Raw genomic sequence first — 22,903 nt, 5'->3', positions numbered from 1 at the left:
TCTGTTCAATAAATTAAAAGGCATCAGGGATAAAAGTAAGTATTTTAGAAAAAAAGGCACCAATTAGGTGTTTTGTTTATGGTCAGATTAGAGTTTGAGTCTGACCTTTAATCTACTTTAGTAAGAATTAATTTATCTAGAGTTCTTGGTAAATGAGATATTCTACACAAATAAAGTTTCCAGATATTTGAAATCTCATTCTACCATTTAGAATCATACTTTTATATTTTTTGTCATTTTGGATGAAAATTTTAAAAAAATGCACTTCATGTATTCTTGTTATCCAAAACAGAGCTGAATAAAGATGATTTAACCTTTATTAAATATATGGTCGTCAACACTATGATATCAATTATTATACCACAGAGTTGTGGAGGGCTGAGTTATGAGAGCTGCAAGTCTCTATTCTGAGTAGACCTACACGCCTACACTTTTTAATTCCTGTTTTTTTAGTTGGCCCTGTTTGCTATTACCAAAGTGCTTGTCCACCTCTTAATCTGTTACTCTACTCTGGAGAAGGGAGGGAAACGTGTTTGTTAAAACTGTCTCAAATATTAAAACAACAGCAACAAAAAAAACCGTCTCAAGAGTGAATTTATCAATGGATATTCTCTTGTACTATTTAGATTTACCACCATGTGCAAATGTTTGTTTTCATTAAAGATGGGGGAGAGAAGTTTTTGTGAGTGTGTTTAGAGCAAAAAGATTTGGAGTGGGGACTTATAGACAGCCTTCTGCCTAATGTACGTGAAGTTTTACAGCACAGGTTTAGTTATTTGCCAACTGACAGATTCATCTACCCTTTTATTATTATTATTTTGCTTTCTCTCTGATTATCAGCTATGCTTCTAATGACTCAAGGTTGCCAAATAAGTAGCTGTTCTAACTAGTTATGTCCTTTAGCCATTAAACTAATTAAAAATACAAAAATAAAATAAAAACATCCCAAGAACCAATTTTAACTACTTTTAGTTAAGGTTTAAAAAAAAAAGGGAGGGACTTCCCTGGTGGTCCAGTGGTTAAGAATCCGCTTTCATATGCAGGGGACGCAGGTTCGATCCCTGGCAGGGGAACTAAGATCCCACATGCCGTGGGGAAACTAAGCCCATGCGCCTCAACTACTGAGCATGCGAGCCACAACTAGAGAGCCTGCGTGCTCTGGAGCCTGCGTGCCACAACGAAAAGATCCCACATGCTGCAACCAAGATCCTGCGTGCTGCAACTAAGACCCTATGCAGCCAAAAATAAAATAAATAAATAAATATTAAAAAAAAAAGAAAGTGAGTGAATGTGGGTGAGAAGGTTCAGTATTGGCACAGTATTATAAAATAATAATGTTTGGTATTTTTATAATATACTCATTGAATATTTTAATAAATTTATCTGTAAACACAGATCAATGAAGGTTTCTTTCATACAAGTCTTTTCATTAAATATAATGATGCTATTTTCAATCTGACATTACTTGTTTTGCAGATACCTATCTGCCTGCATGAGCATAGGGGTCAAATTGTGGTTCAGAATAAAGCAGTATTTTAAGATATTTTCATAGTCTTGAAGAGAAATTCTGGCACATTAAAATCCATCTGATTGTTCTTGAGGATTATTTTATTCGTTTTCATCCAAAATTCTTAGTAAATATTTTTTCTAAAATATTGAATTTTGAGTTAAAATAAAACAGCAAATATTGAATAAAATCTGAAGTGCTCAGTAGAACTGAAATGAACAAAATATTTTCCAGTAACTTTCACACAAGGTAAGGAATATAAATTTGAAACAGGGCATAAATGCTGTGGCCAATGTAGAAGTAATTAAATAATTTAAAAATATGAGCAATCTATGATGATCTTTATTTATTTTTTGCCACACGGCGTGCGGGATCTTAGTTCCCTGACCAGGGATCGAACATGCGCCCCCCTGCATTGGAAGCGCAGAGTCTTAGCCGCTGGACCGCCAGGGAAGTCCCCTATGATGATCTTTTAAAAGGAAACCTTGAGAATGCTGAAGTCCTAGTGCTAAGCTAGTCTTACAGTTCAAGGAAAACTCAGATAGAATAGCTGATAAGACTTTTACACTAATTTTCTGAAATAAGGCAGAAATATATTTTCATTATATATCACATACTTTCCCCAATATATCTGTGAAAAAAAAAAAAAAAAAACTGCCAATGAACCAACTCCCAAATCCAGAGGCCACCTTTTTAAAAGCAAGCAATGAAAAAGTCTCTTCTAAAACTTATGTAAGCACGGAGAATTCAAACCTTTCTGTGTTCTTCTATATAAGGTTGTAACCAGAGCAAATTAATTGTGTTCCACAACAAAGGCATAAAAGCTGGATAAGAATCTTGTTTCACTGGTAGAAATTAGAGCTCTGGAAATCACTCTAAGGTTCACTGGGCAGAACCTTCACAGAATTAAAGCTCTAGTATCTCTAGATTGTATCTTATTCTTTCTCAAATGGGAAAAACAGCCTAGGGTTAATCTAAAACAAAACTACGTTAAGCTAAAATGACAGTTTATTACAGTCCCCCCAATATTAAAGAGAGCTCTTAAGAATATAACTTGAATAAGGGTCATGAACTGGTTCAACATACTTAACTAGTGATTTTATGAATTATAATGAATGCTGCTACTCTGTAAAAATGAATGTATCAAAGATGAAATAACCTCCTTGGCACGCTTACAGCTATACAACACATTTGTTTCATTGCTTTCAAGCACCAGCGCTGGAGGCTCAGAATAAGTCAATGGGAGGAGGACTTCAGTCACAGCAGCAAGCAGGTCTACTGAGCAGATAAGATGACATGCTTGGGAGAGTAAAGAGCAAGCAAGAGGTAAGTATTTAACAAATAAATATAGAGTTGATCTAAAGAGTTTTCTTTTTTTCTTTCTTCACAAACTCTGCTACCATAATCTTTTATTTCTATTCAGTGGTTAAAAAAACCAAAATGAAAAATTTACAAATGTTAAAGGGGAGATTTTTAATGTGGGATTTGTAGATTTTATGAATAAATGATTTAATCTTCCTCTCAGCTTCCCCTCCTTCCCTCGGAAACTGGGAAGGTTAGGAAAAAAATTACTACTTAAAACCAAAAAAGAACTGGTTCAAATTTGGCATAAAGCGATAAACATAAAGTGATAAATTTGGAAAATATTTGTTGCAGAAACATGCTTTCTTTGAAAGATGAAATAAGTGAAAACAATTATCTGGATTCTAGTAATACTTATTTTCTCCCCTTCTTTCAAACTAAAGGAGTTCTAAAATGTTTTACAAAAATGGCATTTATATCAGTATTAAAATAAACCTGCTCAGACAAAACCCAATTACAAATAAGGATTCCTAGCTGGTAAATCATTTATTTATACGTTAGGGGGGCTTGAAGTGTTTCTAGGTAGATGGCCAGTGTGTATGAAAAGTTCTATTCAGAACTATTTGGTGCTCTGATGTTTCTAATCTTCTGCACATATTCTAAAGTAAAGGTAAAAAGACATCCAAGGGTCAGAAACACCTAGGTTTTTATTATACCACTGAAAAAATTAATATATCTCGTTTCATTAATTGGAGCATACCAGGCATACGTTTATGAGAATTGGCTGCATTGTCACAAATGCACAAGAGACCTATTGAGAAGGGAGGGGCTACTAATAAATTCAACTGTTTTTTTAAACTGGGTTTTGAAAATAAAGAAATAAAATAATGCAATTGGCATATTTTATATCTAGGGGGAACTCTCTGGCATTCAAATTCAAACTCGACTCCACCACTACAAGAAAAAAAAAAGGGAGAGAGAGAAACCAAAAATATAGTCTTTTTTTCACAGCTATCAGTTTCTTTCACTAAGCCTTCTGAAACCTGAACCTCTGCAGAATACTAAACACTCGGGCCTTACCTACAGACATGGACAAATGTATGTATGCTCTCATTTTATAGAACTTGAAATTCTTTTTTTAAGGAAGGAGTCAACTTTGGCCTTGAGTTTTTGGCATGGGTACAAAGGCTTAAAAACGCAGATGACCAGCTTAGCTACTGACCATGCTGACCACTGTATGGAATTGGATCAAATTAAAGGAAAACAACGAATGGCTCTCTCTTATAGAATATTCGAACAACGCACAATTCCTGAGCACATTTTGCAGAGCTCATTTGACCACTTAATCTCTTCTAACTGGTCTGGATTACAGACAGAATCGATACCAGACGAAATGAAACAGATTGTTGAGGAACAGGGAAATAAGCTGCGCTGGGCAGCTCTTCTGATACTCATGGTGATAATACCCACAATTGGTGGAAACATCCTTGTTATTCTGGCTGTTGCACTGGAGAAAAAGTTACAGTATGCTACCAATTATTTCCTAATGTCCCTGGCAGTGGCTGATTTGCTGGTTGGATTGTTTGTGATGCCGATTGCCCTCTTGACAATAATGTTCGGTAAGTATTTCACTTTGTTCCTGCCATCAAACCACCGAACTATGGTATACTATTAGAGAAATGGATACTCATTTAATCTTTAAATATGGACTTGGACTATTTAAAGGTACAGTGAGTAAACAGTCCCTCATTTTTCATCATTTTCTATGGTTGATAATCAGTTTTAAAGAGCAAAAAATAATTTCTTAGAAACAATTCCATTCCCTCCTCAGCCACCTAACAAAATCATTTAAAAAGTCATCCAAGTTAGCAATACTCATATATTCTGCATACATTACCTAAAAATTATTGTGAAGAACAGACCTATACTTTACCCCATTACTAGTACTTTTTTTTTTCTTGATAAAGCAATATCTAGGACACTGCTGTGACAGTTAATGTGCTGGGTTAATTATTAATAATAAGGTCTTTGAATCACTAAATTCCAATATAAATCTCTAAACCCCAATTTAAACTGGAATTGTTCTAAAAAGTCTTGTTATATCTCTTTATAGTTTGTGTACTTAAGACTTAAACACAAGTCTTACACATGCGTCTTGTTAACAAAAAACTATGTTTGGTTGCTGAAGGAATGGTCTGGCTCAGAGCATCTCAAGAGATGATCCATCTGTTTAATTTTTATGATTTCTGACCATTTGTGTCCTTGATATATGTTAGAAGAATCAGACCTCTAAGTTACTAAAATAAGGGATCAAAACCTGAGTTATTACAATAATTTAAAATATAATTAGAACTGAAATCTTAGTTATAATATCGATAAAAAGATAACGATATTAAAATGATATAAGTAGTTTCCTATTCATGCATATCATCTCTAGTTAGAGAATTTGGGTAAACACAAATAATTCTGATGATGAATTATGAGGGCTCTGAAGAATCAGCATTAAGAGAATATTTAACTTATTTAATGCTTGACATTAATTGATATTCCATTCATTAACTGCTTAAGAAAAATGATTATTTGTAGCAGATAGGGCTTCTTGGAATTGCTTATATGGTGAAGATAAAAATATTTCAGGTTATAGAAGTAAAATTTATTAACTAGAATATATATGAGAAGGTGAAGAAAAACTGCCATTCAAACTATTGTATTCAGGTTTAAATGTTACATTTTTATAAGTAAGTACAGAAAGATATCTAAAATTAAGTACTTGATCCCCCATATATAATCAGATGGTGACGGGCTAAAACTTCCCATTCTAAATCAGCACTTACCCAGGCTTTAAATTCTGTGGCAGGACATGCAGTAATGAATAAGGTTTTCTGCTTTAAAGACTCTCTAATCATTAATATTGCCTGTCTATACCCCTCCCTTTTACAAATTTGCAACCTTTTGAATAATCTAGTGCTACACATAACCATGGAAAATAATTAAGAAATCTTACTCTAAAGGAGAACCTAAACAATCTTAATTCTGAATAAAGTTTAAAAGAAATAAATGAGGATTATGCAGGAACATTTATGCATATATGGTAAAGACTGTATAGGCATTGATTCAAACTCTTATCTCCATGCACACAATAGTTTAATGTGTCAAATCACTCTTTAAATTGTGCTTTGCTAGGTGTACAAAAAATGTTAAAATGCTCATCTCATACTACCACAAAATTTAATTGATGTTATGTTGAATAAATGAGATTGAAGTGAATTTTAACTTTAAAATCCATGAGTCCGTCAAACATCTATTAGTCTTTGCAAAATACTGTGGTAGATACTTAAATCAACAGCTAAACAGTTAAGGAATCTTAAAAGGCAAAGTTTCATGGCATTAAAGTAAGCTGACAAAACAAAACACAAAAGCAGACAACAGTGATAATCCCATGTATTCCACAGGAAAACAGTAGGTATATAGCAGCTGAAAACTAAGTTTATATTTAAATATTTGGGGCCCAAGATATTCTTAGCTATAAGAGTCAGCAGAAAATCCAACATATTTTAACATAAAATATGTAGAATGTCTTCCTATCTATGTCTGAAATAATTATTACATTTTTAACCTCATTTCCTTCTTTCAAATGTAAATTTTTAATTACAAAATAAACTCTTTCATAGACTGAAACACTTCTACTATCAGTAATTAAGCTATATAGAAAGGTTAGCAGATTTTTAAAAATAAACTAACCTGGGAACTTAACCACTATTTAAAATGTTACTGCATTAATTCATTATTGAAAACATTATTCTACTTCTATGAGAAAATGTATGAGAAAATGCATGTTGCCCTCTAAAAAGCTTCAAAAGGATGCACTCATAAATTGGGAACTGCACATATTATAAATGGGGACCTGACTTCAAATACTAAGATTTTTTGATAGCCTTTCATGTGTTAACAAATACTAAGACTTTCTAAATTAATGCATTTATAAGAATTTCTGTAATCTTAAAATGCAGGAGTAGATTTTGTGTATTTTTCTCTCATTATAGGGATAATCTTCAGAACTTCTGAAGTCTGTACAAACAAAAGTGTCCCTGGCTCTGTAAACATAAACAAACTAATTACCACTATGAATGACATAAGTTATTTTAGTTATCTCAGGGAAATTCAATGAAAGTAACACTGAAACTTTATATTCTAATAAAATGTAGTTTTTTTAAAAAAAGGAGAGCACTGAAAATTTTAAAGTGGCTTTTACACTGAGAAGCATTTTATTCAACCAATAATTTGTATAATATTTGATTATATATTATTTGAATTTCTATTTTTCCAAGATTATTATGACTGGCAGGCATAACATGGTCTTTCAAATAAATTGTGCTACATCAACTTTTCTGTCACTTCTTCCTCCTTGGGAGCATTGGACTTAACCTTTACTTTCCAGTTTTTTACTGTCTTGTCTATAATTCTTAAAAATCATGATCACAAATTAGTAGCTTATAACATAAGGCTTGAAGTTGCCTAGGTTAGAAATACTTGAGTAGGACGCAAAGGAAAACAGAACATCATATGCCAATATAAAAAAGACAGATTATTCACAGTTTAAGAACGTCTCTGAACTTTGCCTTCTCTCATGAAATAAATGATTAAAAATGTAAAGGGAGAAAATACAGTATTTGGTCATTCATTGGTCATTACTGGCTTATTTACAAGTTTTAATCCATGTCTCACGATCTGTAAGTTGAAACAGTATCTGTGGTACAGTTGAAAGAGGGTATATAAAATGGCTGGAAGATGGGGGTTTGAAGCAAGATACCCTAGGCTTTGAATCCTGGTTCTCTTGTATTGGCTTAGGCAAGTCACTTAACAACATATCAGAGTTCAATCACCTTGTCTGTAAAATGGTTATGCTACATCTTCCATTGCCAATATCTTGTGAAATTGTCAAGTAGGTCCCAGCACGTTTTAGGCACTAATAATTGGCAACTATCAGTACAACATGCAAAGGGTTTATATACTTAAATATAAGATTTAGCTTGGATGTGAGTTTCACCAGAGATGAGATAAATGTATAGCAGTAAAAGAAAAAGAATCAGTTATTCGTTTATGCAGTGAAATGCTGCTCTACCTAATTCTTAAATGAGGGAGCAAAGCAATTAAAGGCACCTCTTTTTGGAAGGTGGAAATTTTAAAAAACCAAGGAAAAATTTTCATAAGTATTAAATCACTCAAAACGCTTAAAACACTATATTAGACATCTAACCCCAGGATACCTCATATGCTTAAATGTAATGAAAAAACAAGAATAACGAAAACAAAGCAGAAGCTTCGTAATAAAAATTTAAGCACTGATCTAGGTCTGTCTTTTCCAGAAGCTAAATATAGAAACATAAGAATTTCTGAGATTAAAAAAAAGTGTACTTGAAAACTATGTCCTTTTCGGACATTATAGCCATTTAGGATTTGTCCTGCTCCAATACATTCATGAACTATTTACCTCAATGAACATAGTCCTCTTGGAATGGCTTTAAAAATAGTCTTTAAATCCTCAAAAGGGAAATCTTTTATGTGCCAGATTCAGAGATTAATGTCAATTACTTTCCAAACTAATGACATAACTCAGCTTTCCAAACTAAAAACTTACCCAAAGGATAAGCAGGTTTCAGATGAAAATTAGTTTACCTCATCAAGAAATGGAGTTTATGGTTTAAAAATTCAGGTTTTTATACCAGTTAGAAAGAAAGCCAAACAAACAAACAACCCAGAACAAAAAAACAAAAAACAAACAAAAAGGCATGGCAATGTTTGGCAATGCACATCGGTTACTTATGCTTCTTTGCCACATATATAACATAGTTAAAATTCAACTTTAGTAAAAGGCATACTTTCATGACAAATTTAATTAAAAGTTGAACAGTTAACCATGTTCTCATGCCCTTTTTTTGAAGTACAGTTTTAAGTTTAATTGGATGCACGCACTCTTGCTACAGCAGGCAGGAAGACAAACATACCAGGTTTTATACTGATGATATGGCTCACTGTTTCTAAGTGGGAGTGTTTTAATGGTTGGGCTAGTTGGCTAGTTTCTGTCAAACAATAATAGTAATAAGAACTAACATTTATTGAGTGCTTTCTCTATGCCAGATATTGTTTTAAACACTTTACATGTATTATTGCATTTAATCCTCAAAGCAACTCTATAAAACCAGTATTATTATTATCATCCCCATTTTACAAGGGAGGACATAGGAATAAGTAAGTGGCAGAGATAAAATTTGAACCTAGGAGAACTGATTCTAGAATCCACACTCTTAACCTCTGTTACTCTGCTTTCTCAAATGAAATGAGAAATCATATCAACCAAAACTATAATATTTGGCAAAGACAACATTTATATCTTAAATAACTCGATCTAAGAGGAGGACCATAGAATTTTCTCTAGGGACAAGGCAGAACCCAATATTTTTTTAAGGTTATATTTCATATTAAATGATACAGAATACGTGGGTCTTAACCAATACTTGCATGAATCCTTGAAATGATTGCCAGACATCTTTTCTGAGGAAGATATTAGACATAGGTCTAAAAAGTTACTGAACCTTCTTTGGGAGACAAATAGCAACGTATGTAACTGAACGGCAATTCTACCACCCCTTATGTATGATGGTACTTACAGCATACAAGTCTTCATTTTAAACAAGATATTTGTGCTACTAATATTTTTAGATAAATAACGAACTGTCCATGATCCAAGACTCATCTAAGACTTTTTTGCTCCTATAATTATCAATTTGTAATTATTTTAGGCACTCAAAGAAATGCCATTATTCAAACCTTATTGGAAGTAAATTCCTCTTTGAGTTTAATGAAATGGATAGGGCAATGAGGTGGGAAATGGGATTTGTTTTTCAGAGAAATTTTGTGTGCTTTCTTTTTGTGGGACAACAAATACTATATAATTTAAATGTCTTCCCCTTTCTGTATTAGCTTTTATTAAAAAAAGTCTAATTTAGAGCCCCAGCAGTAATTAATTTAGTTTAAGTACCTGATAACTTATTTCCCTTAGATTCTTTCTTTTTATGTTCCATTTAAAATAATACATTACAGGGCTTCCCTGGTGGCACAGTGGTTGAGAATCTGCCTGCCAATGCAGGGGACACGGGTTCGAGCCCTGGTCCGGGAAGATCCCACATGCCACGGAGCAACTGGGCCCGTGAGCCACAGCTACTGAGCCTGCGCGTCTGGAGCCTGTGCTCCGCAACAAGAGAGGCCGCGACAGTGAGAGGCCCGCGCACCGCGATGAAGAGTGGCCCCCGCTCGCCGCAACTAGAGAAAGCCCTCGCACAGAAACGAAGACCCAACACAGCCATAAATAAATAAATAAATAAATAATAAAATTAAAAAAAATAATAAAATAATACATTACATTCTTATGGAAATAAGTTAGACATAATACATTATAACAAATAAATGAAATTATAAATCCTTAAAACAAATTAAAACTCCTAATAAAAATAACATATAAATTTTTGAATAGCTAACCTATCTCACCATACCAAGTTAACCTTTTTCAGTTACTCTGAATAGTAAAAAACTTTTCTGACCTTGAGCCTATCAAATTAATACTATTTAGAATGAAAATATCTCGACTAGAGAAAGTCCTTTTATAAACTGAGAATGTCTAGAAATGTTTTTAACTTGTATAAATTATTGTATTACGTGATTTCTACTTAGGCAATTATTTTAGCTTTGTATAAAAGATTTCTATTTAATGCAGTCATCTGTTACTTTTATATTAGTTTCATAAAAACAGTCTATTCACTAGTATTTCATGAAACTTGGAATCATAAAGGTTAATCAAAAAGATCCATCACTCAATCCTAAACCTCAGTCTCTTTAAGAAATTGCTCTATCACGTTTCAACATCTCTACTGTTATCAATTAAGAAAGCACTCAAGTAATAAAATTTTAATGATCTGCATTAATTTTAATATCCACTATCCACTTTCTGTTCCAAAATTGGAGTTTATAAAATAAATTCATTATGTTGGAAAAGGAGGCTAACAAGGTTTCACAGGCTTAACTAAAACCAGCACTGAAGAGCTTTCCCTCTTAGCTCACAACTAGAAGTATGTGGGTCAGGCAGTTCAATTCCAAAGACATGTACTTTTCATATGAGAATTCTATTGTGGCTTCCTACTCACGGCTACTAGATTTATGACTAGAATTTTCCAGACCTTAATTAAAAAAAATATAATCCATAATTAGAATAGCTAAATAGGCAAGTTCAAATTTATTAGCAACCCACTTAAAAAGATGATGGAGAGCATGCATTTAAAAAAAGGAAGCCTAAGATATAAGACATTAATTATCTGCCTTTTAAAATCCTTAACTATGATTAACATCTCTGGTCATAGCTCTAGGCTTGACTATTTTTCTACTTCCTACTCAGTTCTAAATCTGGACTTCAGGATAGTTTAAGATGAAGCCTCACTTCAAGCAGCTTCCACTGCAAAACTATCCGTCGTATATGATTCTTTCCACTCTAGACCGTAAGTTTGCTTAAGCTCAGGTCAAAGAGTACATTGTTGCCTTTGTTCAAGGTCCTTTTACACTAGTTAACGAAAACTGAACACTACGGCTAAGAGGGAGAAAGTCTGATTAGATTCATTCTAAACACAAGTTTCTCTGCCATACTTTATTTCTTTGTTTATTTTGAGCAGTCTTCCATAAGTTCGTTTCTATGAGGAATTCTGAGTGCCTATCCTACGCCAGCAAACTCAATACACAACCTTTTCAAGAAAGCAGTGCTTCTCAAACACTAATCTGCATACAGATCAACTGGGTATTTCCTTCAACTGCAGTATGATTCAGTACCTAAGGGATGAGGCCCAAGAGCCTGCAGTTCTAACTAGTTCCTAGGTGATGCTGATCCTTGCTGATGTGACGAGCACACCTTGAGTAGCAAGGTCCTAAAGAACACTTTCAATTAACATTTAAATTTTGATAAATAAATGCTCCCTCTCATATTCAAAGACTTAATTGTACCAGAATTTACTCATCTGCAAAATCAATGATATAATCTCTAAGGTCTCTTCCAGCTCAATGACTATAATTTATCATCTCTGTCCCTTATCCCCAACCCCAATTCAGTGAAGTAGGAAGAGTCTGATTAAAGTAACTTACTTAAAAGTATGAATTACTCCTTCCACCTAATGCTTTAAATCCTTTTTAAAGAATCTGCTGAACATGGAACCAAGTACCAAGGAATCATTTATCCTTTTTCAATAAAAAATTCATACTGATTTTGTTTTAAAAAGAAATATTTTAATATTCCTATTAAGAATGCCACATACCAACTCTGGAAACAGAAGGCACCAAAAGGTGCATTTGTCAGCCTTGCTACCTACCTTTTTTTGTGAAGTATCCACATATTTTTCACTGAGATCCTACTTGAGTCTTGAAAAAGACATATTCAAGTCTATCTAAAACCTCTTTCCCTAAATTATGGTCTTTTTTTGGTCTGGGATACTAACCTTTCTCCACTCCCCCCAGGCTTCCTGAATTTAAACAGTTTACAACTAAAGGGTCTCTTGGTGCTCTGAAATCCCGAGATAGTTATCTTGGTTCCCCCTTCAATTATCTCAATCATTTTATACCTGTCAAAGTCAGATATACTCACAAAAACCAGGAAAAGAAAAGTAGTTCACATGTCAGTGGACATACAATTAAACCATAAAAAGGGTTTATATAATCTCATATGTATGACATTTGTTCTATACAGGAGGAATTTGCTTTTATAGCAAGTTCTAAAATCTGTGTGTGTTTGTAAAATGGATTCTAACTGAAATACTCTAGGACAAACGCTATAATAAATTTTAGTTGTTTTAAGACTGCAAAATTTAGTAGTGAGTATATGTATAATGCATAGTGTATCACATTCATATATGTATGAATACTCGTCTAAGTAAATTTATTGGAAAACTATCATACCCCAAACCTGAAATTTTTTAAAAAGTTAATATTTCTGAAGTGTTTCAGACTGTATGAGGTATAGAATAAATGCTTTTTAAATAAGAATTTGTTAAATAAAGTACTATGCTTAATAATGAGATTTTCTTTTTAAACCGAAGTCTGTACTGCTTATTACATCTCCTTGCTTGGAGTGAAGGATGGACTATATTGGAAGGGTAACAACCCACTTTTCTTTGGAATAATCTGAAGCCATTCCTTTTGCAAACTTTATTTAAGAACTATTTCTGTCAAAAGGAAAACTCAAGTCATTCCACTTAATTATTTCACCAAATTAGAGTTTGCTATAAACAAGGATCATACTGCTAGTTAATGCTAGAAGTGAGCCAAAATCCCAGGCCTCACTAAGACTGCCATGCTAATATTCTTTTTGCCACATTATATTGCTTCCTCTATTTGGTAACTGTTTTTTTTTTTTTTAAATACAATAGCAGCTTAAAAATAAATTTTATCTGAATAGTAAGGTTAAGTTCCAGTTGCAACACTGTATACATTTTTAAAAGATCACAAAAGGAATACACAAAAGAGCAAAGGTCAAAATAATGCTAAAAATGCTAAACTGATTTAGGAAAAGAGCTGTAATTATTATACAAAACAGAAAATGTATTTAAAGGGTACCATCTACAGAAATATATTTAATATTACTGACTCCATTATCTGAAGTCAAACATTACCTTGCAGCTTAAGTCATAAAATTTCAGATGAATACAGAAAAAGGTTAAAAAATATGTATCACTTAAAAAAGAAACTGCAGATTAAAGGTTGCCATTTTGAGAATATGGTTTTTTGTTTTTCTTTCTTTCAGAGGCTATGTGGCCCCTCCCACTCGTTCTATGCCCTGCCTGGTTATTTCTTGACGTTCTTTTTTCTACTGCATCCATCATGCATCTTTGTGCCATTTCAGTGGATCGTTACATAGCCATCAAAAAGCCAATCCAGGCCAATCAATATAACTCACCAGCTACAGCATTCATCAAGATTACAGTGGTGTGGTTAATTTCAATAGGTATGTGGGGAATGTCAGGGTGTGTGGTGGTGTATATAGCCTTTGGTTCCATTTGGCTAGGAGATTACCAGGCCTGGTAGACACTGTTACACCAATACAAGCTCCTCATAACATTACATTCATCATATAGCTTCTAAAGCACACTATCAGCAAAAAGTGTGAAAAAGCAGAAAAGTTCAAGGCTTGATTTTGACATGCAGGAAGACTAAATCTGAAAACAGTTTTCATATTTGTCAACCGATCATTAAGGTCTGGGTAGCATGCAGAATCTTGAAATTTTATTAAAGTAACAACAATTAAAAAAAAAATGAAATGCATCTTAAATCACACCTAAGAAGATAAATAGGAAAAGAGGAAACAAAAACAAAAACAAAAAGAAACCAAACTTTTTGTATGCAGGTATCGAAGTTCATATATTCACCTTGGAAACCAATATGTACGCAGACTAAAGGCATTACTGTCTGTTTAAGTGTTTTGAACATGCTTAATTACAAGTTTTAAGAGAGATACAAATGATGTTCAGAAATAATTTTTGGGAGAAATCATATTTCTTCTAAACTGTTTTATGCCCCTGTGCCCATGTTTAATACTCAAAGATAGCTGCTATATTAGAGTATCTTAGCATGAAGTACAGCATAAATGATAACTCAAATCTTTTAAGTAAGTTAGTATCAGAAAAACAAACAGATTCACAACGGTTACTATGATCATTAACAGTTTGCCAGCAGATTCACTTTCTCCTAATAAGGAAAAATTCAAAGAGGAAAAAAAATCAAGAGAGACCTGAAAATGCTAAAAGGAAGAAAGAAAAAGATGTAACTTCTCTCCCTAATCAGAAAAAAGAATGCTGGGGGAAAAAAACAAGAAAGCAAGACACTGAAAATGACCTTTATATTCCTGGAATAAAGATACGAAGGCCAACCCTCTTTTGAAAAGTTTGGAGGTAAAAGTAAGGACTGTTACTAGTCTGGCTTGGGAAGAAATTAGGGTCAAGGAAAACTCTATTCAGAATGGAGATACCTGCAAGCAGAGAGAAAAGGCTAGCTTTGGGGACAGAGGCTGATCGATAGAAGAGGCCCCTAAAAAAGAAGCTACGGAAAGGGCATGGATGGGTGACAACTGCCAAAATTTAGAGTGGAGAGAAGGAAAACTCAAGTAGTTCATGTCAAACAACCCACACCTTTTTGGTAAGCTCAGTGTGATAAGGGAGAAGGAAAGGGAAACAGTGTGTGTTGGGGTAGGGTGGAGGCGGGGGGTGGGCGGGGGGAGAGAATAGGGCAAAGGTAGAGGGAAAATAGGAGAAATGGCTCCTTAAGAGAATTAAAGCATTGAAACTGAAATTTAATCAAGCCAATAAACAGCCTGTTGGTACCTCAATCAAGGCTGGATAATCAAATTTATAGAGTACCTATGATATGTTAGGTACTAAGAATACAAAGATAAATAAGAAAAAGAATCTTTGCATTCAGGAAGATGGACTAATACTAAGTGATAAGTATACAGGAAGAAAAGAATAAAAAGATGACCCCAAATTTACAGCTTAGAAGAATCTTACAAATCTACTTTTTCCTTTTACAGATGAGAAAAGAAACCTAGAGGTTTTAAACAGTTGGCTTAAAGACTTAACAGCTTTTTAGCACAAAGGCCAAGATCAATGCCATTTTCATTTCATCACACTTTGTGTTGTAGAACCGATGACAATTTAGTGACTTTGTAAAAGAAAAGGCAAATAATGAGGTTAGTTTAGTTTTTAAATTCTGCAAAGTGCTAAAAAAAAAAAAAAAGAGCTCACTTTCTTCTTCTGGATTTACAGTTATCCTAGGTAACATCTGACAACAGTAAGGCGAAAGGAGAATAAGAGGGTAAGGTATAAAAAATACTAGCGAAAACTTAAATGTCATTGACCAACAAGCTGGTTGGGAAGGTAACCTGAGCCTTGATGGGAGTTAATGGAATGTGAAAAAAGAGAAGGACGGATGCACTAGATGTCAAGATAACTGTAAAGAGAAGTAATGAAGAGTAGCAGGACAAGAAAGGGAAATATCAGATTTCATGATTTTAGATACGGGCCAGTTTTTTGTTTTTAAATTTATTTATTTTTGGCTGTGTTGGGTCTTTGTTGCTGCGCACGGGCTTTCTCTAGTTGCGGCGAGCGGGGGCTGCTCTTCGTTGTGGTGTGTGGACTTCTCATGCGATGGCTTCTCTTGTTGCGGAGCATCTAGGCACACGAGCTTCAGTAGTTGTGGCATGTGGGCTCAGTAGTTGTGGCTCACAGGCTATAGAGCACAGGCTCAGTAGTTGTGGTGCACGGGCTTAGTTGCTTCACGGCATGTGGGATCTTCCTGGATCAGGGCTCGAACCCGTGTCCCCCGCACTGGCAGGCAGATTCTTAACCACTGTGCCACTAGGGAAGTCCCTATGGGGTAGTTTTAAGTGGACTTATGGATCGATGGCTTCAGGAGTGCATTGGAGTTGAAGAGTTCAAGAAATATAAAATTAGGTGTTAGAAGAGTAATAAATGGGCTGGAGTCATGGAAGATGATAGCAAGGTTAACAGTGGATAGAAAACTATAGCAAGGGGCTGAAACCATTAAGGAAGACAGACATATATCCTGGAGGTTGGTAGATGATCTGGATGGAGAATAGAGTGGTATAAGTAGCTTAAATAGACTTTAAAAGGGAAGTGCTTTGGGGTGGGGAAAGAACAGTGTAATGATTACCTGGAAGTAACAGGGTAGAGGAGGGGCCAGCCAAGTTCTTCTATAAAGGGCAAGACAGTAAATATTTTGGTCTTACAGATGCTATATGGTTCTGTCAGAACTACTCAACTCTGCAGCAGTAGAACAAAAGCAGCCATATATAATACATTAACAAATGGGTATGGCTGTGTTCCAATAAAGTTTTATTTACAAAAACAGAAGGCAGGCCAGATTTGGCCCTTGGGCTATAGTTTGCTGACCCCTAGTGTAGAAAAGAAAGTATACAGAATCCTCTTTCTGGTGTTATACCTGAGGAAAAGTAGAAAAAGCAGTGGCCTCCATTAGAAAGGGTTTGAGGAATATATTCTTGTCAAGGTCTCTTTGCTACCATAAAAAGGCTATGCAGATGATAGGAGTACTTTTAGATTCATAAAAGTGAATTCTTTCATGATACTTCCTAGAGGTGTCTAAAGATCAATTAATTCAGAATTATTTTAAAGTATTTGCTGTTTCAAAGGGAAAGGATTAGGGTTAACCCTTGTGTTGTCTTGCTAATAACCTACTTCACTAATAAGCAAGGTCATATTTAAATACCTACTTCACGGTATTTAAAGTATAATAAAATTAGCATGAGGTACATTTCTTTCATTTTTATTAGAGGAACCTTCAATCTTGAAAATAAATTTCATGGCTTCCCTGGTGGCGCAGTGGTTAAGAATCCGCCTGTCAATACAGGGGACACGGGTTTGAGCCCTGGTCCGGGAAGATCCCACATGCCACGGAGCAACTAAGCCCGTGCGCCACAACTACTGAGCCTGCGCTCTAGAACCCGCAAGCCACAACTAATGGGCCCACGTGCTACAACTACTGAAGCTCGCGTGCTTAGAGCCCATGCTCTGCAACAAGAGAAACCACCGCAATGAGAAGCCCACGCACCACAATGAAGAATAGCCCCTGCTCACTGCAACTAGAGAAAGCCCGCGTGCAGCAACAAAGACCCAACACAGCCAAAAATAAATATATAAATAAATTAAAAAAAAAAAGCAAGTAAATTTCATGATCCACTCGCTCTCAAATTTTTAAGTAGCATTTGAAAAAAACCAATGAACCCTTAGTTTTCCCTAAGAAGTCAGAAAGAAAAGGTTAAAAGACATTCACAAATATCAAAAGATAAAACTGTCTGTTAAATGAAACTGTGTAACCTCAAAGATTATAAAATAGGTATCTACTCAGAATTAAGATATTGCATGAATGTATTCTTAAGTCTCTTTAGCTCAACTACACTGGATATTAAGATAAAAGCAGCTTCTCTTCTGAATTCTTTTCCTTAACTTGGGATAGATCAACAAACAAAAATAGATAATGAGAAATGGAGAATAAATGAAGACATTCTCTACTATTTCATGTCTACACTATGGCTTTAGGGAAGCTTTAATTATAAAACTGAAACCAATCTCTTTAAAAACAGCAGGTTTGCTTACTTAGGTTCTATTTGTCAAATCTTCCATTGATTTATTTCTTGACAGATTCTGCATTGTGGGTACCAGGAATTATAATACACTAATAGGGTAAAGTCAGTAAGATAAACTTTAAAAGGACCTAATCTAAGAGTCAAAGGTCATAAAGTAACTCAATTTATCTTGTTTCTTCTTCCTTAGGCATTGCCGTTCCAGTCCCTATTAAAGGTATAGACACTGATGTGGGTAACCCCAACAACATCACTTGTGGGCTGACAAAGGATCGTTTTGGCAATTTCATGCTCTTTGGTTCATTGGCATCCTTCTTTACACCTCTGGCGATCATGATTGTCACCTACTTTCTCACTATCCATGCTTTACAGAAGAAAGCTTACTTGGTCAAAAACAAGCCACCTCAACGCCTAATGTGGTTGACTGTGTCCACAGTTTTCCAAAGGGATGAAACACCTTGCTCATCACCAGAAAAAGTGGCAATGCTGGATGGTTCTCACAAGGACAAAACCCTGTCCAATGCAAGTGATGACATACTTATGCGAAGAAAGTCCACAGTAGGAAAAAAGTCAGTGCAGACCATTTCCAATGAACAAAGAGCCTCAAAGGTTCTAGGGATTGTGTTTTTCCTCTTTTTGCTTATGTGGTGCCCCTTTTTTATTACAAATATAACTTTAGCTTTATGTGATTCCTGCAACCAGACTACTCTCAAAATGCTCCTGGAGATATTTGTGTGGATAGGCTATGTTTCCTCAGGGGTGAATCCTCTGGTCTACACCCTCTTCAACAAGACATTTCGGGATGCATTTGGCCGGTACATCACCTGCAATTACCGGGCCACAAAATCAGTAAAAACTCTCAGAAAATGCTCCGGTAATGTGTACTTCCAGAATCCAATGGCAGAGAACTCTAAATTTTTTATGAAACATCGAATGCGAAATGGCATTAATCCTGCCATGTACCAGAGCCCAATGAGGCTCCGAAGTTCAACCATTCAGTCTTCATCAATCATTTTACTAGATACACTTCTCACCGAAAATGAAGGTGACAAAACTGAAGAGCAAATCAGTTATGTATAGAGTAATGGCACAGTTTTTATGTAACTAATATAATGATGAGTAAGATAAAGAAGATATAAATATACCAAGAATTACATAAAGAAGAACTTTATATCATGTATCAAAAATCATCTCTTTAAATTAAGAATTATGTATTAAGATTATCCAATTTTCTTTATTTGGGCAAAATTACTCTAACAAAAAAAATCATTTTTGTATAGTTGCAAATTAAAACAATCCAGCACACTAGTTAAATGTTAAGATAGTCAAATGAAATAAAATTAAATAAATCAATAAACTTCTGGCTTACAAAAAAAGTCACCATAAGAATTTATTTAGTTCCTAATTGTATGCAAAGCTATGCTAAGAATGAAATAAACAAAACAAGTATTAACCCTGTCTTCAAGGCGTTAAAGACATAAGGCATAACACAGAACAACAGTGATAGGAACAGAGGACTAAAAATAAGTGCATAAAATAATGATCACATCTGAAGGTAAGCTGAGATTGCCATTCATAATCTGGCTTAGTTAAATGTAGTCACAATTTTGCACTGATCAGGAAACTGTCTTGATGGAAGGGGTAGGGAGAGTAGTTGGATATCACACAAAGTGACATGGTCTTAGAACTAGAGCTGTTTGTTAGATGGCTCACACCAGGCATCTACTCAGCGGAGGTGGGTCTACCGGAGGAGGAGAAAGCAAATGAAACGAGTCTTGGGTACCTATACCTCATTATGTTTCTCAAAGAGCCTGTGCATTATGTTTCTCAAAGAGCATGCAATAAGGCATGGGACTTTATTAATCCAGGAACCTAAATTTTAATAATCTTATAAATGAGATCATGGCTGCCAAACTTCCCCAAAGACTTGGTTGAACTTCTGGTACAAAATTTTTTATTCATCCTTTTGTTACTTTACTTTGCACTACTAGATCTGGAATAAATCCAATCTATGCCGTTTACTAACTAACTGATTGAATTTACAAAAAATATTTCTCTGTTTCCTCATCTATGTTTCATAAGGTTCTTATGAGAATGAGTTCATGTGGGTACTCTGTAAATAGTAGCCAATTCTATTTACTTTTGATATTTTATTTTAATGTTTTTATTATTTTGTTTATTTATTTTTGGCGGCGTTGGGTCTTCGTTGCTGCACGCGGGCTTTCTCTAGTTGCGGCGTGCGGGGGCTACTCCTCGTTGTGGTGCGCAGGCTTCTCACTGAAGTGGCTTCTCTTGTTGCGGAGCGTGGGCTCTAGGCACGCGGGCTTCAGTAGTTGTGGCACGTGGACTCAGTAGTGGTGTCTTGTGGGCTCCAGAGTGCAGGCTCAGTAGTTGTGGCGCACGGGCTTAGTTGCTCCACGGCATGTGGGATCTTCGTGGACCAGGGCTCGAACCCGTGTCCCCTGCGTTGGCAGGCGGATTCTTAACCACTGCACCACCAGGGAAGCCCTTGATATTTTATTTTTATGCTGCTCACATAAATGGTGAATAAATTTAGCCTGAGGGAATCTGCAGTGAAGACAGCCCATATCTTAGCCTTTCCTTTTCAGGTTGATTCATTCTTATGCCTCAACCTATTATTGCTCCATCCTTGCTCCCTTCCAGGCAACACAGTTTAAGAAAATTATCACAAGAAATATGCTGGCTATGGAGAAGCTCACTCAGCATAAGGGAACCAGGTATATAAAATTCAAATGGCAGAATCCTCTCCTAGAACATGGTTCTATTACAGATCTTATGGGCTCTACGTCATCTGCCAGAAAGAGTATACCTTACAAATTTAACTCCTAAATCATTAAAACTTTAGGCATTTTTGCCACAACTCTTTTTTCAGCAGTGTTAAGGGTGGGTTATCTCTGCATGAAAGGATGCTTAACATCACTAATCGTTAGAGAAATACAAATCAAAACTACAATGAGGTATCACCTCACACCGGTCAGAATGGCCATCATCAAAAAAACTACAAACAATAAATGCTGGAGAGGGTGTGGAGAAAAGGGAACCCTCTTGCACTGTTGGTGGGAATGTAAATTGATACAGCCACTTTGGAGAACAGTATGGAGGTTCCTTAAAAAACTAAAAGTAGAACTACCATACGACCCAGCAATCCGACTACTGGGCATATACCCTGAGAAAACCATAATTCAAAAGGAGTCATGTACCACAATGTTCACTGCAGCTCTATTTACAATAGCCAGGACATGGAAGCAACCTAAGTGTCCATCGACAGATGAATGGATAAAGAAGATGTGGTACATTTATACAATGGAATATTACTCAGCCATAAAAAGAAACGAAACTGAGTTATCTGTAGTGAGGTGGATGGACCTAGAGACTGTCATACAGAGTGAAGTAAGTCAGAAAGAGAAAAACAAATACCATATGCTAACACATATATATGGAATCTAAAAAAAAAATGGTTCTTTAGAACCTAGGGGCAGGACAGGAATAAAGATACAGACATAGAGAATGGACTTGAGGACACAGGAAGGGGGAAGGGTAAGCTGGGATGAAGTGAGAGATTGGCATGGACTTATATATACTACCAAATGTAAAATAGATAGCTAGTGGGAAGCAGCCGCATAGCACAGGGAGATCAGCTCGATGCTTTGTGTCCACCTAGAGGGGTGGGATAGGGAGGGTGGGAGGGAGACACAAGAGGAAGGAGATATGGGGATATAGGTATATGTAAAGCTGATTCACTTTGTTATACAGCAGAGACTAACACAACATTGTAGAGCAATTATACTCCAATAAAGATGTTAAAAAAAAAAAGGGGTGGGTTATCTCGAATAAGAGGCAAAATAATTTACATTCCTTAAAAAAAAAAAATCATTCTTATCTATTTTGGTTCCAGTCTCTAATATGAAGTGTTTGGCGTATGTTAAGATTTACATTCTTGCCAAGTCAGAGATTAAGTTTTCAGATATCACTCCAACAGTATTCCAAACTGTGTCTTAGGTATCTGATGGCAAATAAAATTGTTTCAGAAAATTTAAATACTAGAGATGGCAATCTTACTGGCAAAGCTCTATCCCTAGACAATCTAGATTAGAAGGAATATCTTCCCACATGCTCTATACTGACTTCAAATTTGTGTATGTGCTTAAACATATGCACACCTACCGAATTAACTATAAGACCTTTAAACTGTTCAGCTTCAATTCCTGGAAAAAAATTCCTTGCTTACAGTTAGCTGAGAGCTAGTTAATGAGAGATCATTCTAGTATTTCCAGAAGATTCTAGAAAAGGAAATACAACTCCAATATAAACTATTCCTGAAAAAGTATAACACAGTGCAAAATTTTTAGCATTTTGATACATAACTGATATTTCTATTTTAAAATATTTTAAGGAAATCTGTATTTAAAAGCAAATCTCGAAGTTAACCACCGCTATGGCAACAAAGGGACTCTCTTTAATAGTCCTACCTTCAAAGAAAAGGAATAGATTGTACCTATTTAGAAGGATAATTTTGAAAAATATTTTTTTCACTCTATTCCATATTTATTGTTAATTGAATGCGAGGCGAAAACAAAGATGCAGATAGAAGGAAGAATTGAAAAAACAAGGAAGTTACAGCATCCAGACACTGAGGCAGAAACAGAAAACAGCACATAGAGAATATGTATCAAATTGATATAAAATTGTGAATGGAGATATTGTAAAGATAATTTATGCATTTGGTGGTAACTATTTGATTGCTAGGGTTCCTTCAAATGCTAAGGATCTATGATGATGCAACACATTTCACATTTCTATTCAAGAAGCCATTTTTTTGTGGTCTAAAAAATATCTGCACCAAGAATCTCCCTCTGATCTTGTGAGATCCATCC

At 35.1% G+C, this 22,903-nt stretch overlaps 2 protein-coding genes across 2 annotated transcripts in view; one reads left to right on the top strand and one right to left on the bottom strand.

Moving 5' to 3' along the window:
- PSMD1 (proteasome 26S subunit, non-ATPase 1) overlaps window positions 1–22,903 on the bottom strand; it is a 109,317-nt gene that overhangs the window by 55,876 nt on the left and 30,538 nt on the right. The gene's annotated exons all lie outside the window — the stretch shown is intronic.
- On the top strand, window positions 2,749–19,207 carry HTR2B (5-hydroxytryptamine receptor 2B). The gene is made up of 4 exons (XM_007184706.2): window positions 2,749–2,833; window positions 3,723–4,428; window positions 13,641–13,841; window positions 18,199–19,207. The coding sequence occupies exons 2-4, from the start codon at window positions 3,906–3,908 to the stop codon at window positions 19,086–19,088; spliced, it is 1,614 nt and encodes a 537-aa protein (XP_007184768.1). The 5' UTR covers window positions 2,749–2,833; window positions 3,723–3,905; the 3' UTR covers window positions 19,089–19,207.

This window comes from Balaenoptera acutorostrata, chromosome 8, assembly GCF_949987535.1.
Source record: "Balaenoptera acutorostrata chromosome 8, mBalAcu1.1, whole genome shotgun sequence".
NCBI lineage: Eukaryota > Metazoa > Chordata > Mammalia > Artiodactyla > Balaenopteridae > Balaenoptera > Balaenoptera acutorostrata.
Note: the sequence above shows the minus strand (reverse complement) of the source record. Positions and strands in the feature narration are given on the sequence as shown.